The 19,049-nt window shown below is 42.0% G+C and overlaps 1 protein-coding gene across 1 annotated transcript in view; it reads left to right on the top strand.

Moving 5' to 3' along the window:
• mpped2a (metallophosphoesterase domain containing 2a) overlaps window positions 1-19,049 on the top strand; it is a 70,723-nt gene that overhangs the window by 27,686 nt on the left and 23,988 nt on the right. The window contains exon 4 of the mRNA XM_085771036.1: window positions 2,163-2,388. Coding sequence (XP_085627162.1) covers window positions 2,163-2,388 — 226 coding nt within the window. The remainder of the gene's footprint in view (window positions 1-2,162; window positions 2,389-19,049) is intronic.

Raw genomic sequence — 19,049 nt, forward strand, 5'->3', positions numbered from 1 at the left:
CTTTAGTAATCATGGATTCCCTAGCGTGGCACAGAGCTGTCAGTGGCACGACTCTGAGGCTCAGCTGCTGGTTCAAAACAACAACAAACACTTCACCTTGAGTATTTTGTTCAAATTCTCAGCTCAGCCTCTTTCTGGTGAGGATTTTCTTTTCTGTTTTAGTTAAAACTTAACACAAAATCTTTGTTTTGTTGGACTGTTGATCAGACTAAACAAGCAATTCAATGGTGTTATTGATCACCAAAGCTCCAGGAAAACCTGACTGTTTTCAACAGACAAAGATTAACAGAGAAAATAGAAAATACTTGGTTGGTCAATTGATGATGGAAACAAGAATGAGTTGCAGCCTTGACGTGGCTCATATTGTTTGGGGTGCAGCTGCACCTTAACATCCATTATTCCCGTAGCTATTGTTAGTTTAACTCTTCACATAAATTAGTCTGTGCTGCATCTACAGAAAAGGCTTAAAAGAGACAGGAAGGATCGAAGGACGAGTGGAATAAAATCAACAGGAAGCCCCAAAAAATGGGGAAAAAAAGTGAAATATGGAGGGAGAGTAGAAGCATGATGAAGGCCAGACCCTTTCGTCGAGTGCTCAATCAGCTGGAATAAAGTAGTAAGGCAGTTTCTTGATGGTGAAAGGGAACCAAGGAGAGAAAAGGGCACAGCAGAAGTTGAAAGATGAGGGGATGGGATTCGTAATAGATGTTCTTCTCTATTTAGTTCAGGTTCATGCCTCTTCCAGCAGCCCAGTGTTCGGCAGAGATGGACGGCGGTCCACTGGGGTCAAGCTGAGCCGTCGGCTGTGGTTGTAACCTCTCTGACTGTCTGAATGGAGAGTATTTTTCCCCTCCACTTACTGGAGTTTTCTCTCCAGCCCTGATCTGTGCTCAGGGTTAGGAATATAGAGAGCGTCTGAGGGAGTCTGTGCCCTGTGTAAAAAATATAGGCACAACATAACATGCTGTTACTGTAGAAATGGACATTGAACATGGGAAGACCAGCACGTTTATGATTCTACAAAATACTGTTCTGCCTTCAAGGGCGGAAGGGCTGCAGGATCTGAACAGAATATGCATGATAGAGTGGTGGGGAAAAAAAGTTAATTTTACCAGACACAGTCTCTCTCTCTCAGTAATATAATTTACAGATTTGACATAATGTTATTAAATACATTCAGAAATGCATAGAATAGAAGTCAAACATTATGCCACGGCTTCACCAAGTCTGAATTTCTCAGGAATGCTGAGTCACTTCTGAGTGGAGGGTTGGTTTAAATATTAAGTTTCTCATTATTTGGTTATATGGTAGATTGAAAAAAAAAAAGTCAGTTATTTCCTAAAAGGTCATGTTACTTTCATTGATGGTAAGAATACAGTGCATTATTCAGTCCTAACAGGGAGCTGGAACACAAGGACACGGGATTTCAAAACCTTTAAACAGGACCTGTGCAAAACTGGATCAAAGCTGTTTGATAATATGTGGATCAAACGATGACCTTTTGTTTTTTGGCCCCTTCATTATTTTAATAAGCTCGTTAGCATCGTCCACCTCTTCACAACTTTCTTCACAGATTCGAAGCAAGAGGTAAACACAGCTGATTGGGCGTTTCTCTGCGCAGCTTTGACGTTGCAGACATGTCGGGTTCATAAAAATGTAGTTTCAGTGCAAGAACGGTTCAGAGCTTGTGCACAGAACTGAAGTAATCACCTATATACTGATACCCAATATATGGAGTCAGTGGATTAGAATTAAGAAAATAATAATTCTGTTGTTTTTGATCCTGTGTTTGTTTGTTTTTTTAGAATATTGTAAAAGCAAAAGCCATAGGTAAAAGCAAATTTCAATGTTTAATTCATTCCTTTATACACTTTTTATTTACATTTTTATTCTTTGATCCATTCCTTTATACATTCCCACTTTTTTTTTACTCTTTAACAGTCTTTTTTTGCGGCACTCCTGTGACTCCATATGAATTTTCCAGATATGCCATAGTAACTGATTTTTTTCAGCTGAGGTTGGAGGAAAAAGTTCTTGTCTCTAACAAACCGTGTCAGTGTGAGGAGGAAGTTTGGCAAAGCCCGACATGTGAATCACTGTAGGTTGTGGACTTTCTGCTCACCGGCCTCTTTTCTCCCTGCTCTCTCTCTCGTCTCTTCCAGGCGGCCTTCCGTATGAATTTAAAGTCGTGATCGCTGGGAACCACGAGCTGACCTTTGATAAGGACTTTATGGCTGAGCTGGTCAAGCAGGATTACTACCGATTCCCCTCAGTCTCCAAACTCAAACCAGAGGACTTTGACAATGTCCAGTCGCTCCTCACAAACTGTGTGTACCTGCAGGACTCGGACGTCACCATTAAAGGATTCCGGATATACGGGACGCCATGGTAAGAGAGCGCCTACTATCCTCCTCCCCCCTCCCAACTTCACCCCTCCACCTCCATCCTCCATCGTGTTATCTTTTATAACCACTGAGTCACATTTCTGCCTGGTTGTATTGTGAATCCCTGAGGTGAAGGTGTGTCTTCCCCTCTGTCAGTGTCTTGGCTGTTTTCCAGCTCCCAGCTCCCCTCTCTGCAGTAACTCGGCACTCTGCATACGCTCTCAGCGAGGGGGGGCCTTTCTTACATGCAGGGTGCTATTCCCAGCTCGCACACTCTTTTATGAGCTCAGGACCTTCGCCTGCTCCCTGGGTTTACGTTACACCTGTGTTTTGACACGAGGTTAAGTGATACGCGTGGTACCGGGACACTGTCAGTGGGCTCTCAGGTGTGGAAACACCGCTGGAGGGGGAGAGTGTGTTAGGTCGATGAACAGTGTAAACAGCGTGTATTCAACAGTCAGAGGCCAATGGGAGTGTTGTTCAGGAGAGAAGTGTTCGTGCAGAGAAAACCCTGTAGGTGTCATTTTGTCGTTGTGTGACTGTGTTAAAATATGTATTTGATACTGTTTTTGTTCTTAAAAGCAAAACCAAAATCCAATATTTTTATGTATCACATAAAATTGCGATATACATTTTGTATGAAATGAAAAACATGCAGATACAAAACCATTTGAGGTTTTTACAGTTGCCTATTTTACTTCAGACAATTTTATAAAGGAGGCTTGGATCTTACTGTTAATTAACTCCTCAACTGTACTTTCACCGAAGGCAAATTGCTCTCGCAGGCACATGAAACATAAACATAAGAAAACCTAAATCTAATAAGATAAATATATCAATGGTATGCTAGAATTTGGCCCATAAACTCACATGAAGCACAGTGAACATTAAAGCAACAGCTTAACGTGAAACCACCACCGTCCTTTTCAGTGGTTGAAACAGCGAAACTCTGGACTTGTTTTTCTGTACGTGATGATTTAGTCTCTGAAAATGTCAAAAGCATCTCCAGACCTTAACTTCTCGTCTTAAAGGACAATTCCAGGCGAATTCAACTCGGGGGTGTGATTTTCAATTTAATCGCTCCTGTTTTGCGGTAGTGGTGTCTGTCCCCGCATCGCCACGGCAGAAATGAATGGGAGCGGATGCAAGTTCCGAGCAAACATGTTTGTAAAACTAGATCTAATTCAAAGTCTCCCGGAGTCTTGCGCGAGACCCAGTTGCCGTGCGCGGTGTGTTCAGGTGCAGTTGGAAAGCTACCGTTTGTGTCATAAACACAGGAATATCAACTCTTGACTTGCTTCAAGTAAAAAAAACTTCTCAGTGCATGTTTGAGTAGCCATCTGATGTTGTCTGTGGAAAAAAATTGCAGCTTTGAGGGCTGTAAACAGCCTAAACAGCGGAACTTGCATCCACTCCCATTCATTTCTGCCGTGGCGATGCGGGGACAGACACAACTACCGCAAAACAGGAGCAATTAAACTGAAAATCTTCAGATTCCTTCTTTTAGACCTAAAATGATAGGAAAATACACCCCTGAGTTGAATTCGCCTGGAATTGCCCTTTAAAATGAGTGATGGGACTAGGGCTGAAACGATTCCTCGAGTAATTCGAGTACCTCGATTACAAAAAATGGTCCGAGGATTTTTTTCTGCCTCGAGGAATCGTTAATTTAATTGTAGTTCAAGCGGCCGCACGGACTTTCAATGTGGCACAACGTGCGCCGTAACGTAACCTATGAACGTAACCGTGCACGCCCCCCCCCCGCGCGGCCGTTCGCCGCGGATGACGGCGGAGATGGGGAGGGGGGCGGCGGCGGCGGCGAGGCGATGGCCGCGATGACGGGGGGACGGTGGCGAGTGGCGACAACACAGCAGAACAATCCTGCCTAGGAGCTATCCATGGTTAGGCTACTTAACCAAAGTCTCTTGAAATATCAAACAAAGAAAAGGACTATGGACTGTGGAAGTTTGAATGGCCAAAATACTTAAGTTATCATGACGTGAACCATCTGTTGCGGTGAGACCGTTGATTAGGTAGAAACCTTAACGGGGGGGCGGACGTGGGTGTTTGACTGAGGGAGAAAAAGGCGACAAAAAGACAGAAAATGTCTCTCTATAGGCACTCTAGTTGTAACACGGCCCTTGCATACCACAGCAGCACGTCTTCCATGTTGCAGCATCTCCACAGAAAACATTTTTGATATCTTGAAAGTAATTTAATTTTATTTATTTTTGATATCTTGAAAGTAATTTAATTTAATTTATTTTTATTTGTGTTTTATTTATTCTTATTTATGTTAGCAGCAGTCGCCTCTTTAGTAATGTTTCAAGACCAGAAAATACTTGCTTGTGAATTTAAGAAATAAAAACAGTTGATTCTACAAAAGGAAACCAATTGGTCATTCATTATTGAGTGAAATATGTTATTTTCTCTTGTGTATTCATAATTGCTCTTTAACCAAGCAAAAATACGTTTTATCCGATTACTCGATTAATCGATGTAATTTTCAGTAGAGTACTCGATTACTAAAATATTCGATAGCTGCAGCCCTAGATGGGACACAAAACCAAATCCTCACATTAGTGAAGCTAAAGTACGGTAGTTTCTTTAAATGAATAACTACAGTTGTCACTGATCACATTTAGAGTGGATTATTTTCCTATAATCTCTTAAATCCTAAACTTTCTCTCTGCAGTAGAAAGACGGATGTCTGCGCTATAGTTTGTTCATGCAGTTATACCGTTCATCCATTCATCTTTCCAATGGTTAGAAAAGCTATAGTTCAGTCTGAACTGTAACGGAGCAGTCTGATCTCGCCGGCACTGCTGCTGTGAGTTGTGTCGTAGGACGTTGGAGGCCTGAACCCCTCCCCACCCCCCACCCCCCCCCACTCCACCCCTTGTGTCCTGCTGCGACCGCCTCTGTGCTCTCTCTGCACAGTGGTTCTCACAAGTCTGCTCCAGACTTAAAATAACTATTTAGGTCACACCTTCATCCTTTAGCGACTATAATTAGCAGGTTTGCAGCCGGGCTTCAGAAGTAGCGGAGGACATGGGCGAGGAGGGGGAGGCGGGGCAGATCCCAGCATTCCTCAGACATCACAGCGGCAGGAAGAAGAGATTACGCTCTTCTTTTCCTTCCATCCTTCCTCTTTTCCATCCTCCTGTTTCAAAGAGGAAGGATGCTGCCCCCCCTCTCTCTTTCCCTGGTGGGTGTTTAGTGTGAGGGCTGGTAAGTGTCTGTTGTGACAGCTGGGGGTCTCATGAGAGGGCGGAGTGGACAGCTTGGCTGCCCCCCTCCCACTCCCAACCTCTACTCCGCTTCCTCACCTCCTTCACACCCATATGCCACCGTGGCCTGAGGTCTGGCCTGCCTGTCCAGTGTGAGGTCTCACTTAGCCCCGCATTGACCCCTCACTTCATCAACAGCTCGCCAGCTTGCCGCCTGGGTGGCCGAGCTCCTCCGAGCCCTCAGTGGTCTGCCGCTGCAGGCCGGGACACGACAGCATCACACAGGAAATGTGCCGTGTAACTACCACCTGATAAAGGCTGCTGGAGCTGCAGCGCTCTGTGCCGTTGCCACATTTCAATTGGTATTCAAGGGTGGACATGGCACTAAAATCCTCAGTTAAGCCCTGTTTTCAAAACTTACCAGCATGAGCAAAAATGTATTTACAAAGTACGAGAGCAGTTCATCTTTCTGAAAACCTAAGCTTGAAGCCAAGAATCTGTACAAATAACTGAAAATGATTTTCCTTTACTAGTGTTTTAATTACTTATCCCTAAGCCCAAACAAACAAACGGTTCATACTGCTTGGTCCTCTTGTTTCAGCTATAAAATTGTATCTTGTTTTATGTATATCTGTGAAGTCTGTTAAGTGGAGTGTGTTGATCCCTAAGAAGCTATAGCTATCTGTGGCTCAAAGAACCATCTCAGTGTAGTTTACATCTCCTCTCTCAGCTTCTTTCTGGAGCTCTAGTAACAACAGGTCACTGTCAGCCAATCAGAAGAGAGAAGGCTCCAAGCCTCTCCTCTGATAGCTGTTTACTGATTAATCCAGTAGTGTAGTAGATTGTAGTAGATTTCAGGTAAAACACTCAGAAAGGAACCAAACAAGGTTGATTGTCCAGGCGGGCGGGGCTAGGCGATTGCTTTGTTGTGACATCACAAAGTTGCAGAAGTTTTAACAGTGGGTTTTTAAGGCTCAGTTTCTATGCTACACATGGACCTCTACCGTTATACTGTATGGAGCTTTAATGTGTTTCACAATGCTCCATCTCCGTTTTTAGCAAGAATAAAAGTCTTTTGCTTCTTAAAAATATGCCTTTCCCCTTTTTTTGTAAAAAAAAAAAAACCACCCAGATATTGCATAGTATTTTTGGACGTTGCTTTACTCAGGAAAATACCAACCAAAAGTCATTTTCAAATGCCACAGATTTTAAAACTTTGTGAACATTTCGGAACATGTCACGTCCCACCCCTGGGACTATAGCTCAAACCGCAAAATGTCAACAAAAATAAAATGCCATCAAAAGGCTGTTTCCTTTGTCAAGAAATCAACTTTGATAGTTTTTGTCTGAAAGAGCTGTTTGCAAAAAAAAAAGAAAAGGAAAAAAAAATACTTTTGAGTCCATCAGCGCCTCCTTTAAGATGAAAAACTGATTGTTTTGTTTACTGATTGTATCTTTAATATTCTCTTTACATCTCCTCTTCTCTTCAGTAAATCAACTAAAATAATTAATTGTTTGGTTTTTTGAGGGAGACATTAATTGTTGAGCAGTTAGTCAGTTTAGTTTTCTACCCCAAGGAGGAAGCAGAGTCTAAAATTTTGAAATCATTGGATTGGAGGATGGAGGAAGATGGAGGGAAGGGTTTTGCCACAACCGTCTGATTAGCAGCATTACACCCTTCATTTCCATCGCTGCTCCCACCGTTGGCATCATTTTTTGATTAATCCATCATTTGAATGTCTGTTTTTAAAGGTCTTATGGATAAAAATGACATCCAGCCACAGCACTTTGCAAACACAATCCATTTCATAATTATCTGCAGCAGGTTGTCAGTTTAGCATGGGGCCGTTTTACAGCAGGAAGATCAATCAGCCACTGGGTCTTTGCTACGAGTCTTTCCTTAAAGGATTTTTTGACACATCTGTGTCTCATGGCCTCTCATTAGGTTGGAGTGTGGGTGAGCAAAATACTTGTTTTCACATCATCTGACTAAAAAACTGCACTTTTCCTCGCCTGAAGTTTAAACATTTTATCTCTTCAAGCAGAGAAATTAGAGTCTGCTCTGAACTCGACTCTACAGGGATCGAGGTGGATTTGAACAAGGCCAGGCTTTCTCACAGGCATTAGCTGTTTGGTTACATAAATATGTTCACATTGAGATTGTGCCAACAGGTTGCCTCAGTTAATTAATCTCACCAGAGTATTTGAAGAAACAGTTATCTAGAAAAACAAAACAAAAAAGACAAACTGTTGAAAGGAAAAATGTCCCAGACATTGGAAAACTTAATACTGCTTGATGAGAGATCAGATTTATGGGGGAAAAAAACGATTTAATCATGGAGATGAGGATTAGGGTCCCATAAATGAACTTTGTTTTGTTGCGTTATTGTCATTAGTGGCTTACAAATGAAAGTTCTCCTTCATTTCTTAAATCTATTTCAGTACAGTAGCTAATGAAATGGCCACCATGAGGCTTAATTACTCAACAATACTACCCTCTAGAAAAAATCTTTGCTTAAATGTTTCTGTTAGATGTTTGTTGAGTGACCACAGAAATGTAATTTCACTGTCATTGTTTTTAGTTTGAACTTTTTTTTACCTCCTGAATTAATAGATTTAGATTCTTAAATTATAAAATTCAGCCTCTGAACATAAGCACCTTGCGAGGAAATAAAATATACTGCAATTGTGTTTTCATTATCAGGATAAATATGTGATAACGAACAATAAGTGAACAGAGAGAGTTGCAACTCGGGGTTATTTTCATAAACGTTCAACATTCAACCCTGCTGATTATTTGATTCATTATCTATTGGAAGTCATGTTGCTTGTTGAATACGACCAGAACAGATCCAGCAGCAGTTTCGCATATTTGAGAACCTTAAAATATTAAATGATCAGTCACGCATCAAAATTATTGCTTATTTTTATCAGTGAACACATTTAATTTTTGTTATGACCTCATAGACAGTCTATTGCTGAAACACATCCAGATGTTTGTGTCAGCCTGTTCTAAAGCTAATTTAGTCATTTTGAACAAATCGCCCTGTGGAAGATATTTTTGATGCGTCCTAATGCTCCCGATGCTGCGGTCGAGACTCAGTTCTGACCCAGTTCACTGCTGCTCAGAGTGAGAGCAGTGTACCATGAAAGACACACAACACACAATGTTTAATGACAGATGCTTAACAGACCAAATACCTAAACCTCCCCCGCAATACTTACACACTCCTCCACTCTCTCTCACACACACACACACGCTGTGGAAAGATGAGCAGGCTCCTGCACCTTGTCAGTCAGCTCTCTGTGAGAGGGGCTGAAGGTCTGTTGAAGCCTGACAGCTTTGGATTTTATTCACATCGTTAACTCCTTCTGCTCCACGCAACATGATTTTTAGGCAAAGTAAAACTCCAGAGTCCTTTTTGTCTGAACTTTAAACCCATTTAATGTATTAATTAATCATCTTTTTTAATCTTCTGTCCCTAATCTGCTGCTTTAATGCAGGATATAAATTTCAGTTTTTTGCCCTTTGTAAATGGTAAAAAGTCGCTCTCAAGTCGATCAGGAATGTGACACCTTTTGCCGTAGGTTAAAACATGTACAACACTCAGGATCCTCGCTGAAATGTTAGATGGTACAACCTAAAGATGGAGCAACAGAAAACTGATCTGAAAACTTTGACTTTGTGTCAAGTTCATAAACTGTAAATGTAAAATGTTTTCAGGTGACAGACATGAGGACCTTTCACTTTTTTCTTTGTCTGGTGTCACTGTGCAGACAAAACAGTTTGACATTATTTTGAAGAAAAGAGCACCACAATCTTTTAATGAAATTATTAATAGTGGACCCTAAACTATTAACTGACGAGAAGAATTTGGGCCAACTGATCCTATCAATATCATAAATATGTATTGATTTAAGGCCCTTGACAAATACTAAGTCCAGAAAACAGCTCTCTGATTAAGACTGAAGTGTATAAAGAAGTATTACTCAAGTAGTGCTAAAGAGTTCAATTCATATTTGCAGTTTTACATAATAAAAGATTCATAGTTGTCTATGAACGATACAATATTGCCACACAATACCATATATCTTGATGAACAGTTTTCTTTTTCCCACTCCTATCCTACAGTAAATATTCCCAATCATTCGCTTTTCCCAGTTTTCCAGATGTCAGCCTTTGCTGCTCTGTTTGGTTCTTGTCATTTGAAAACAGCGTCCGTTATGACTTTTGATTATGGGATGAGTCGATTATAAATCAGAAACAAATAATAAAGGATCATAAGTCGCTGCACAGACTCTCACACACTCTGCTCAGACACGAATACAGACGGAGCGACGGCCGGCTGCTCACAGATATGTGAGGAATCCTGCTGCTTTTACCCACTCTGATAAGCTGCTGACTGATTCAGAGCAGGGAGGTAAGAGAGAGAGAGACTCTCTCTCCCTCTCTCTATTGGGATAAACCTGTTTTGGGATTTTGGGCTTGACCACAACTTGACTGTAAAGTCAAACTGTTGCTGCCTCCTCATTCTCTCCTCCTCCTTTATCCACCTATAGGGAGAATATCCTCATCCCTTTCTCTCACTTCATCACCTCTACACTCTGATTTGTATTCCCCTCCATTTATTTCTACTCTTTTCCTGTCCCATTGACACTAATTTTTCCCTCTTGTCCAATTCCCTTTCCTTCTCATCGACCTCCTTTCTTCTCTGTTTTCTCTTTGTCGTATCCTCTTCTTTCTTCCCCCTCTCGCCTCTTGTTCGTTTATGCCCTTTCTTTTCTTTTCTGGTCCTTTTTCTGTTTCTCCTCTCCTGCCATTTCATGTTCTTCCTTTTACTCTTCACTCTCTTCACAGCACTCACTATCAAGTTTGTTAATGATAATGTGTTTGGCTCAATCTACAACAGCAGGACTCAATAAATGTGAGTGTTGGACCGTCAATAGACAACCAAAGCATCTAGCCACAGCTCTTGTTTCTTTTTTGGTCAAATGTAAAAATATTTGTGCATATTTTTGAGGGCTGCAGAATGAATCACAACGTATTTAAAATCACAGTATGGTCAAGTGCAATAGCCACATGATCGCAGGAGTATTTTTAACTGTTTAAAACCTTTGTTTCGGCTCAGTGATGCTGGTGACTGCACCACTTTGAAAAAGCACAGCAATGCCTAGGCTGTTGGTTTTTGTTTTCATAACATTGTCGCAGTCTTTCGGACTAATTCCTCAGCGGTTTGACAACAGTAGATCTGTTACTACCACACATGCTGTTTAGAGAGCGGTAGGAGGTATAAGCGTGGAAAAGGTTGAAAAGATAGGTGTATAGCACAGGTTATTCTCTACGGCTGTGTAAAGTTGTGCTTGGACTTGGATACAATTACCAGACTATAGTTTCTGTGAGGAGATGATTCATTTTTCTTCCATTTGATCCTTTCAAGTGAAGGGTGAAGATTCAGGTTTAGAAATGATTAGATTTGGAGTTCTTGTCTTTCTAAAACAGGTCGCCATCCGTCTCGTAACCCCTGACCTTATTTATGAGTGGGTTACAGCATTAAACGGATAAAAGGCTGAAACTCACTGACGCAATCCAGAATTCAAACGGGCTCAGACACAGTCCGGCCGCATACTAGGTTTTGACATTTGGACCTAGACAAACAAACTGTTGAAGGAGTCGTATTGTATAAGACTTAACGATATTTTACTTACTCTCACATCCATCCACTCAGCATTTTTGTTCTTGGTATTTTTCCAGATAGTTAGTGTAGTCGGCTAGTTTGTGCCTAATGAGCCATTATAAGCACTTGAATGTCCCCGACCACGGCCCCTGTGCTCCGGGACAAATGAAGTTGGGACAGCAGTGCCTAAATCTGAAAAGCAGAGGTCGACCACCCACGACCACGGAAGAAAAACATTCACCATCGGCAACAAGGAACCATCACACAGACTTTTCTTAATCAAATTATAATTTAAATAAAACAGAAATGCATCGACCTGCTGTCAAATTTGACTCGACACAGGCGCCACATATTTATCCACATTTGCATGTTAGATCAATGTGGATGAGTTCTTTGCAAATTGAAGCACAGTCAAGGGTGCTACAGTTTGTAAGAAGCTGAATAAAATATACATTTAAATGGTATTTTTTAAATGTACATGATCAGTGTCTTGTGCAGCCAGGAGGAGTATTTTCTCTTTTGCAGTCAATTTGGGTCAGAGCCCGTTCCACTGTGCTGGTGCGGCTCGGAGGGAGGGTGGGTCACAGCAGGAGATCTGCTGGTGCTCTCAGGCAGCAGAGCTACCAGCAAAAGGAAATGCAGCTGTATGTGACAGGGGAATGTAGCAGAGATGAAACAAGGGCACACAAATGAATATATGGGATAAAATATTTACTTTTTAATTGAGTTGTTATGAATGTATTCATTGTTTTCTGCTCTCGTGAGATAGGAGGAACACTGATCCGTATTTGGTTCCTGTTAACCAGTGTCATGGCAATCAGTGTGTTGGTTTATTCGCAGCAATCCAGTTTGCTGGCTTGCTTTAGTCTGTGTGTGCGTGTGTGTGTGTCTGTGTGTGTCTATTTGTCTGTGTGCACCTTCCACAGGCGGCAGATTAAATCCAACTGCCCTCATTTGACTCTCTGAAGCTCACCTCAGAGGAAACCCGCAGGGCCAAATGCAGATTTGTCATTTGCAGATTTTAGTTTTATTCATGTATTCATTTTTCACTGTAAAGGTCAGGTGTGTGTGTGAGTATGTGTATGTGTGTGTGAGAGAGAGAAAGGCGGAAAGGAGGAGAGAGAGCGAGAGAGAAGAAGACAGAGAGATGCACCACTACACAGTGGTTATGTTTCAGTATTGGCATGAATTAGCCTCAGTTGTTGTAAAGAGGGGGAGATCTGTGAGATTTGTATTTCCTCTATCCATCCATCCATATCCCTGTCTCTCTTACTCTTACTGTCTGCTCTAAATTACGTAGCCTGAAGTATGCAATGCTTTATTTCCTTTTCTTCCATTTTAGAAAAATCATGATGTCTAATCTAGAAATGAGGCAGATCCAATCCATCATTCGTATCAAGCTCGTAATTGCAAAAATGTGTACATATATTTTTAAAAAAGTGCATTGGTTCACCTCCAGTTGAAACACATACTGTATTAATATTTTCGACAGTCATGTGTTTTATTTTCCTTGTTTCACTGTGACGATGCCCCTGCGCACAAATCAAGCCCCATAAAGAAACAGTTTCCCCAGTTTAGCTTGGACGAACATTTGCAGACCTCGACCACATCCAGCGCCTCTGTGAGGTGAAGTAGAACGAGCCAGAGCCAGACTTCACTCACTCGCACTCTGGGGTCTGAATGGTGGCGAAATCCCTGGTGCCAAGATCCACTGGAAAGACTTCACAGAGGAAGCTGTCGCACCAGCAGATCCATCCATTCATTTCAAAATAAGAGTTTTATCTATCACATATGGATGTAACGTTCAGGTTGTCCACATACTTATGTCTATGTAGCGTAGGGCAGGAAAAACCTGTTACCCCCCCCCCCTCTCTCAGGAAATGGCCTTGTGTTGAATGAATATCCTCTTGCTGTAAAATAAGGACCACCCCTGACCCTTTTACACAAACTACACATACACACACACACTCTTTCTCTCTGTCTTACTCTCCTTCTGGGAAATGTCTCTTTGAAAAGAGCAGGTTAAAGAGTTGCAGCATTCTTTTTATTAAGCGCAACAAAATAAAAACTGCTGAATAAATCTGACAGAAACAAAACAATCTGAAACCACAAGGTGACAAAATCAGGAGAGAGATGACAAATCCAAGTTAATTTGGAGCTTTTATTGTATATGAAAGCCATTGAGTCTTTTCAACAGCGTTTAGGAGAATTTGTGTAAAGCTTCCTCCTTCTTCTGTAACTAAACATAAATATATCCACAAAGCTGCTGCAGACTTGATTAATCCACAGTTCAGTTTTTATGTGACTAGACCGCTCTTCTGTTCAAAACCATGTACCGGGTACCGGGTCTCTGTACCGGGTCAGACTTCACATGAAATTACATCAAATATTTTATTTAGACTTCAAAACAAGGTATTGAAAAATCTTAATGGCAACCCAAATATATGATCCTTGAATTCATTGTGGTTTACATTTAGTCGATATTCATCTACACTAATTGCTTCACTTTTCTAAAACAGCTTTTGAATATGCGGTAAATGATTAAGACCAAAACCTTGACACCATGACAGGGATGGATAAAATTAACATTGCAGTATTTAAACAAATTTTATCCCAATGCACAGGTTGTGATATTGGTGACAAAAAAGAACAAACTGATTTTAATGATGATCTATGTACTGAAAACTGAACAAAGATATTTTGCCATTGCAAATCATTGAAAAGAAACTGAATAGGTGAATTAACACTACCTGTAAAATACTCATCTTCCACTCCGTGTGCCTCAGTGACCTGTAATCTCAACTCACTTTATTCTCGTGTTGCATTCGAGATCATCTTTACTCCACTTGTGAAATTCATTAACTTGTTATTTGCTCCCAAGAGACACAGCAGAGTGATCTTCACTTTGACTTGATAACGTTGTCTCTCTACTCTTATGAACTTCTTTTAAAGACCTCAGCGTGTGTGTGCAGCCCTGCGACACGTGAGTGAAAGCGAGTGCAGACATTTTTAACTCCATGTTGTTTTCATCTGTCCACGTCACTGAGGTCTGACATTTGTGTCGGCTGCTTTTAGCTTAATCACCCCTAAGTCACCTCTTCGCCGGCGCCAGCCTCTGTCAGTTTGTGTTGGCTGCCTGCCCGCCACACACACACACACACACACACACACACACAGACAGACACACACACACACTGCTTTCTCCGTCAGAGTGTGAGCACATGGCAGCGCTGCCTCCAATGAGGCAATGGGCCCTGACAAATGTCCGTCACCAGAAAGTCAAGGGCTTCATGTTCGCTCTGCCCTCCTCTCTTTAACTCTGCAGACTGATCGTTTGGTGAAACTTCCCGAACCTCCTGGAATGTCACGCTGTGATCAAAACCATGGAACAAATGGAAACTTTTATTTTTTGATTCTAATCAGGCTTTTGCCGTCCAAGTTTTACAGCAACACGCTGAACGCTGCAGGGGTGAAAGGTTTTTGGATGAGCATGTGTCGTGTCAACCTGGATAACGTCAGGCAGGATGACTCTTAGAAAGAATTGCAACTCTCTCTCTCATTGTAAAGATGCATCACTGTTGTGTAAAATTCTGCAAAGTTATTGGACTATAATTGAACCGAATGATCGGTCAAGCAGCTGATCAATAGAAAACAAATATGCAGCCGTTTAATAACCAACTTTTTCCTGCAGAAATGCCCCAATATCCTCAGTTCCATCATCATTATGAAATATGAACATTTTCTAAACATGATCATATACAGCAGCATGTTTTGATGGTCAGTGAAGACAGTCTAAAAACAGAAATTAGGGCTCTGGGAAATTATGATGGATATCTTACTATTTTCTGGCATATTACAAACAAAACAGTTGATGAATAAATAATCTGTATTTGCAGCCTCATCAAACAGGCATAAACAAAGACAATTTAACCGCTGTTAGTGTTTCAGTGTTTAACCCTGTTGAGATCAGTGTCACACTTGTTAGGATATAATCTGTTTAAATTTGTCAAATGAACTCATCAATGACTCTTCAGTTTCCTCAGGTAAAGAACAGCGTCATGCCTTTACTGTTAATCAGTCGTTTTCTATGAAATTATATTTATACTGTTAGTTCCCATAGGAATTAGTGTAAATGATGAACATAGGAATTGTTTGTCTAAAATGCACCAATTAAAAAAAAATAGTATTGTAGTATTGTATCTTGTTCATGGCAGGAGAAGGTTTACATGTTTTAAAAGTGATCAGACAAACAAAGCAGCTTTTTTATTTTCAGTTTTCCTACACAACTCTTTTGAAATGAAGAGTTTTCAGTCTGACAGACACTGTCACTTTAATTACAGTAATATTTCAGAATTAATGAGATAATGATTTATTGATGTTAAAACGTGACACCTTTGCCTAATGGAGCGTAAAATAGAAATCGTCAAGCATCTGTTAAAGGGGCCAGAGTGTGCTGGACTCTACTCTGTGTGTTTGTGCATTCGTTAGACTGTACAGTACGTACGTGTCTGTGTGTGTGTGTTAGACTGCACAGTGTGTGTGTGTATGCGGTTGTTGTTGATCAGTGCTGGTTCAGCTGCAGGTGGTCGTCAGGTTGCAGATGCATGGAGGTTCAGACTGTGTGGAGCCTCCTGCAACCGGGGATGAAGATTTGTGAGGAGGAGGAGGAGTGTGTTTGTGGTTTGTTCTGCAGCTTCTGTGTCTGTGTCTGTGTGTGTGTGTGTGTGTAAAGTGTTTCCCAGTGTGTGTTAGGGCGGGTGAATGAGAGGGTTAAGTGATGGATTTGTCATCGTGCCCTCACTCTCTGCAGTGTGACGGCTCACAGTGTTCCCTGCTAAATGACTCAGCCTGCGCACGCACACAACACACACACACACACACAGAGGTGCATATGCACAAACACAGCCATGTTTCTCAGATGGCCGTTATGCAACATAAATATGAAACGGGCAAATTCAAAAGTGCAACGTACTAGAAAAAAACATAATCACAGGCCTGTAGATTCTTGCAGAGGTGTGTTAAATGTTTCACATCTCCCCGACTCCTTCACCACCCACCCACCCACCCTCCCCTCCCTCCCCGGGATGAGCCCCCAATATGTCAGAGGGAGAGTGATGGGTCCTCGCCGTCGTTTAATAAAGCGCTCCTCCGTGGCCTCATGTGCATCAGTCACCGGCCGGGGCCACGCGACGGCCCGCAGCTCCATCACAACGCCGCCGGGCCTTGAAAAGGGCTGACGCAGCCAAAACGCTGCTCTGTCTGGATCCAGGCCACGGGGGGAAAAAAAGGGGAAAATGATCCAAGTCATTTAGTCGGTATATTTTAAGCTTGTTTGTTAGTTAAGAATAAGACGGGATCACGATGCAGACAGAGTGATTGGCTCCTCTTGTGCACATTTTAAAGTGTCTGCGGGCAGGACACCCAACCTCAAATCACCCCCGATGTGTCAGCGCTGTCTGGATGAGTGTGTGTGTGTGTGTGTGTGAGAGAGGGGGGGGGCTGCTGGGTGAATGAGTGAATGTGACTTGTGGTTTGAATGTTGCCTGACGAGAAAATAAAAATCTTTTCCTACACAAACAAACAAAAGCAAATCTTCCAGCAGGGAAAAAAAAAACCCCAAACTGAAAAGCACTTTATTTTTATTGTTTGTTTTTTCATTTCATGTTCAGCTGCTCTCCCCCCCCAATTGCAAATCAAGACACGTTGGAGAATCATGTTGACATTTTCTTGACACTCGTGTCCTGGATCCAATAAAAGACAGATTAGTCATTTAGTTTGGTATTGATTTGAAAGCATCTCTAGACAGGACTCAGGATTCCGGACTGTATTGATCGTTATTTTGGATTGGAGAGGGTGGGGTAGGGTGGGGTGGGGTGGGGGGGGGTAGCGATTGTCTTTGTTGATCAGGAACTCGTTTCATTAGCGGTGGAGTTTTTTGTTTTAAAGCTGATAGTGATCAAAGAAGAAAGTCATTGTTCTGGTTTTGACATTTGCAGGTAGTTTGACCTCCGTGTCCGTCCTCAGGAGATAACGAAACCATTTGAAGTCTTTTAAACAGTTTATGTCGTCTCCCTCTACAATGTGAACCACAAGCTGAAACGAACGCTCTGTGAATGGAAGTAACAGTGTGACATAATGGAGAAGGGACCACTGCGTCTGCGGTGTCTCTGCTCCAGAGTCTGTTAGCGCTGCTCTGAGGTCAGGTCGGTGTTTGTCGCTGGCGGCGGCGTGGACAGACGTGTGGTTGCAGCACACACGGAGCCTCCAGCTGGAAGGTAATTGTTCCTGTCGGTTTGCATGTCTGTGCTCGTGTGTGTGTGAGAGAGAGCTCAGTCGACCCCGTCTGACTCGTCGCCGGCCTCCTCCCTTTGATGGGGTCACCAACGACCGATATGGAACACTGTTATCTTCTCCCTGTGTGACCTCCCTTCTGGAAAAGCTTAAAATAACAGGATGGGTTGTGTTTTTGTAGTAAATTGTTAGTGTTTTGTCTTAATGTTGTGACACCAATGTGCAGAGCTGGCAGCTGTGCGAGTCGCCTGCCTCTCGCCACCTTACACGGTTTCCATCTTTCATTTGGAAGGCCTGGATTTCTTCCACAAGTGTGAGAAGCACACGCCCAGTCTGCAGCAGCAAGACATCGAACGGTGGGCTAAAAGACGCTGCTCCAGCTGATTCTGGTCGCCGCGTGAACGGAGGCGCTGACGTGTTTCTTGCTGTGAGTTTTCATAAGGTCAGCTTCCTGGTCTCTGCATCGGAGCTTGTTGGAGCTTTTGTTGTTTTCCCAATGGTCTGATCTTATTTTATTTTATTTTATTTTTTATATATATATATATATATTTATTTATTTATTTTATTTTTTTTATTATTATTTATTTATAATCGCCTTTCAAGTCACCCAAGGGCAGTTTACAGTGGCGATAAGGAAGATACAACTATACAGAGCTTTACAGTACAGATAACACATAATGGACAGGAAGAAGAACCTTCAACGTAGTGTGGTGATGAATTGGGAGTCAATGTAGTTGTTGAAGGGTGGGGGAGGTGGGGGGGCAAGTTGTGGACACACTGAAGTGTTTTTAGGCCTGGGTCTGGTAAACCATGGAGCAGAGCATTACAGTAGTTTAGTTGAGAATGAAGATGTTACAAAAACACAGGAGATGTTCTGAAGGTGTAGGAATGCAAAGCGAATTTCATGCCAGCGGCTGTAAACAATTACATAGCAATTCGTACTTGATGTTCGCATCATATTGATTCACTACATCCCACATGGAATAAGCTGAGTATGTTTGTTACATGGCCCACCCCTGATTTCTTGCAAAGTTTCTGCGTTTCAATTGGCTTCTTTTGTTGAATGAAAGCAGACTTTCAGTATTTCATTTTAGTAATAAAAGTGGCATCACCACTATTACAGAAAAAAATGTCAGTGTTTAGATTCATCCCAAGTTTCCTGTATATGTGCTCGACTCTGCTCAGGATGGGTGTTTCAAATTAAAACGAGCTGTAAACACATCTAATACAACACATTGAAACTGTGTATTCAGTTTCTCCGTTGCGTTTCCATCGCGTGTGTCCGAATCAAATAAACAACATGAAACAAAACAGCGGTGCAGTTTGTTAGTGGTGAGCATGTAAACGCAATCAAGTCCAGGAAACAGCCCCCGAAGCTCCAGGGTCTCTGGGCAGGAGGACGAGGAGGAGGTGGAGGTGGAGGTTGACATGTGACAACCAGCAGTTTCTTGTGCTGGGAAATAAAGGCT

Source organism: Trachurus japonicus, chromosome 3 (assembly GCF_045865225.1).
Source record: "Trachurus japonicus isolate A0001 chromosome 3, Traja_1.0".
NCBI lineage: Eukaryota > Metazoa > Chordata > Actinopteri > Carangiformes > Carangidae > Trachurus > Trachurus japonicus.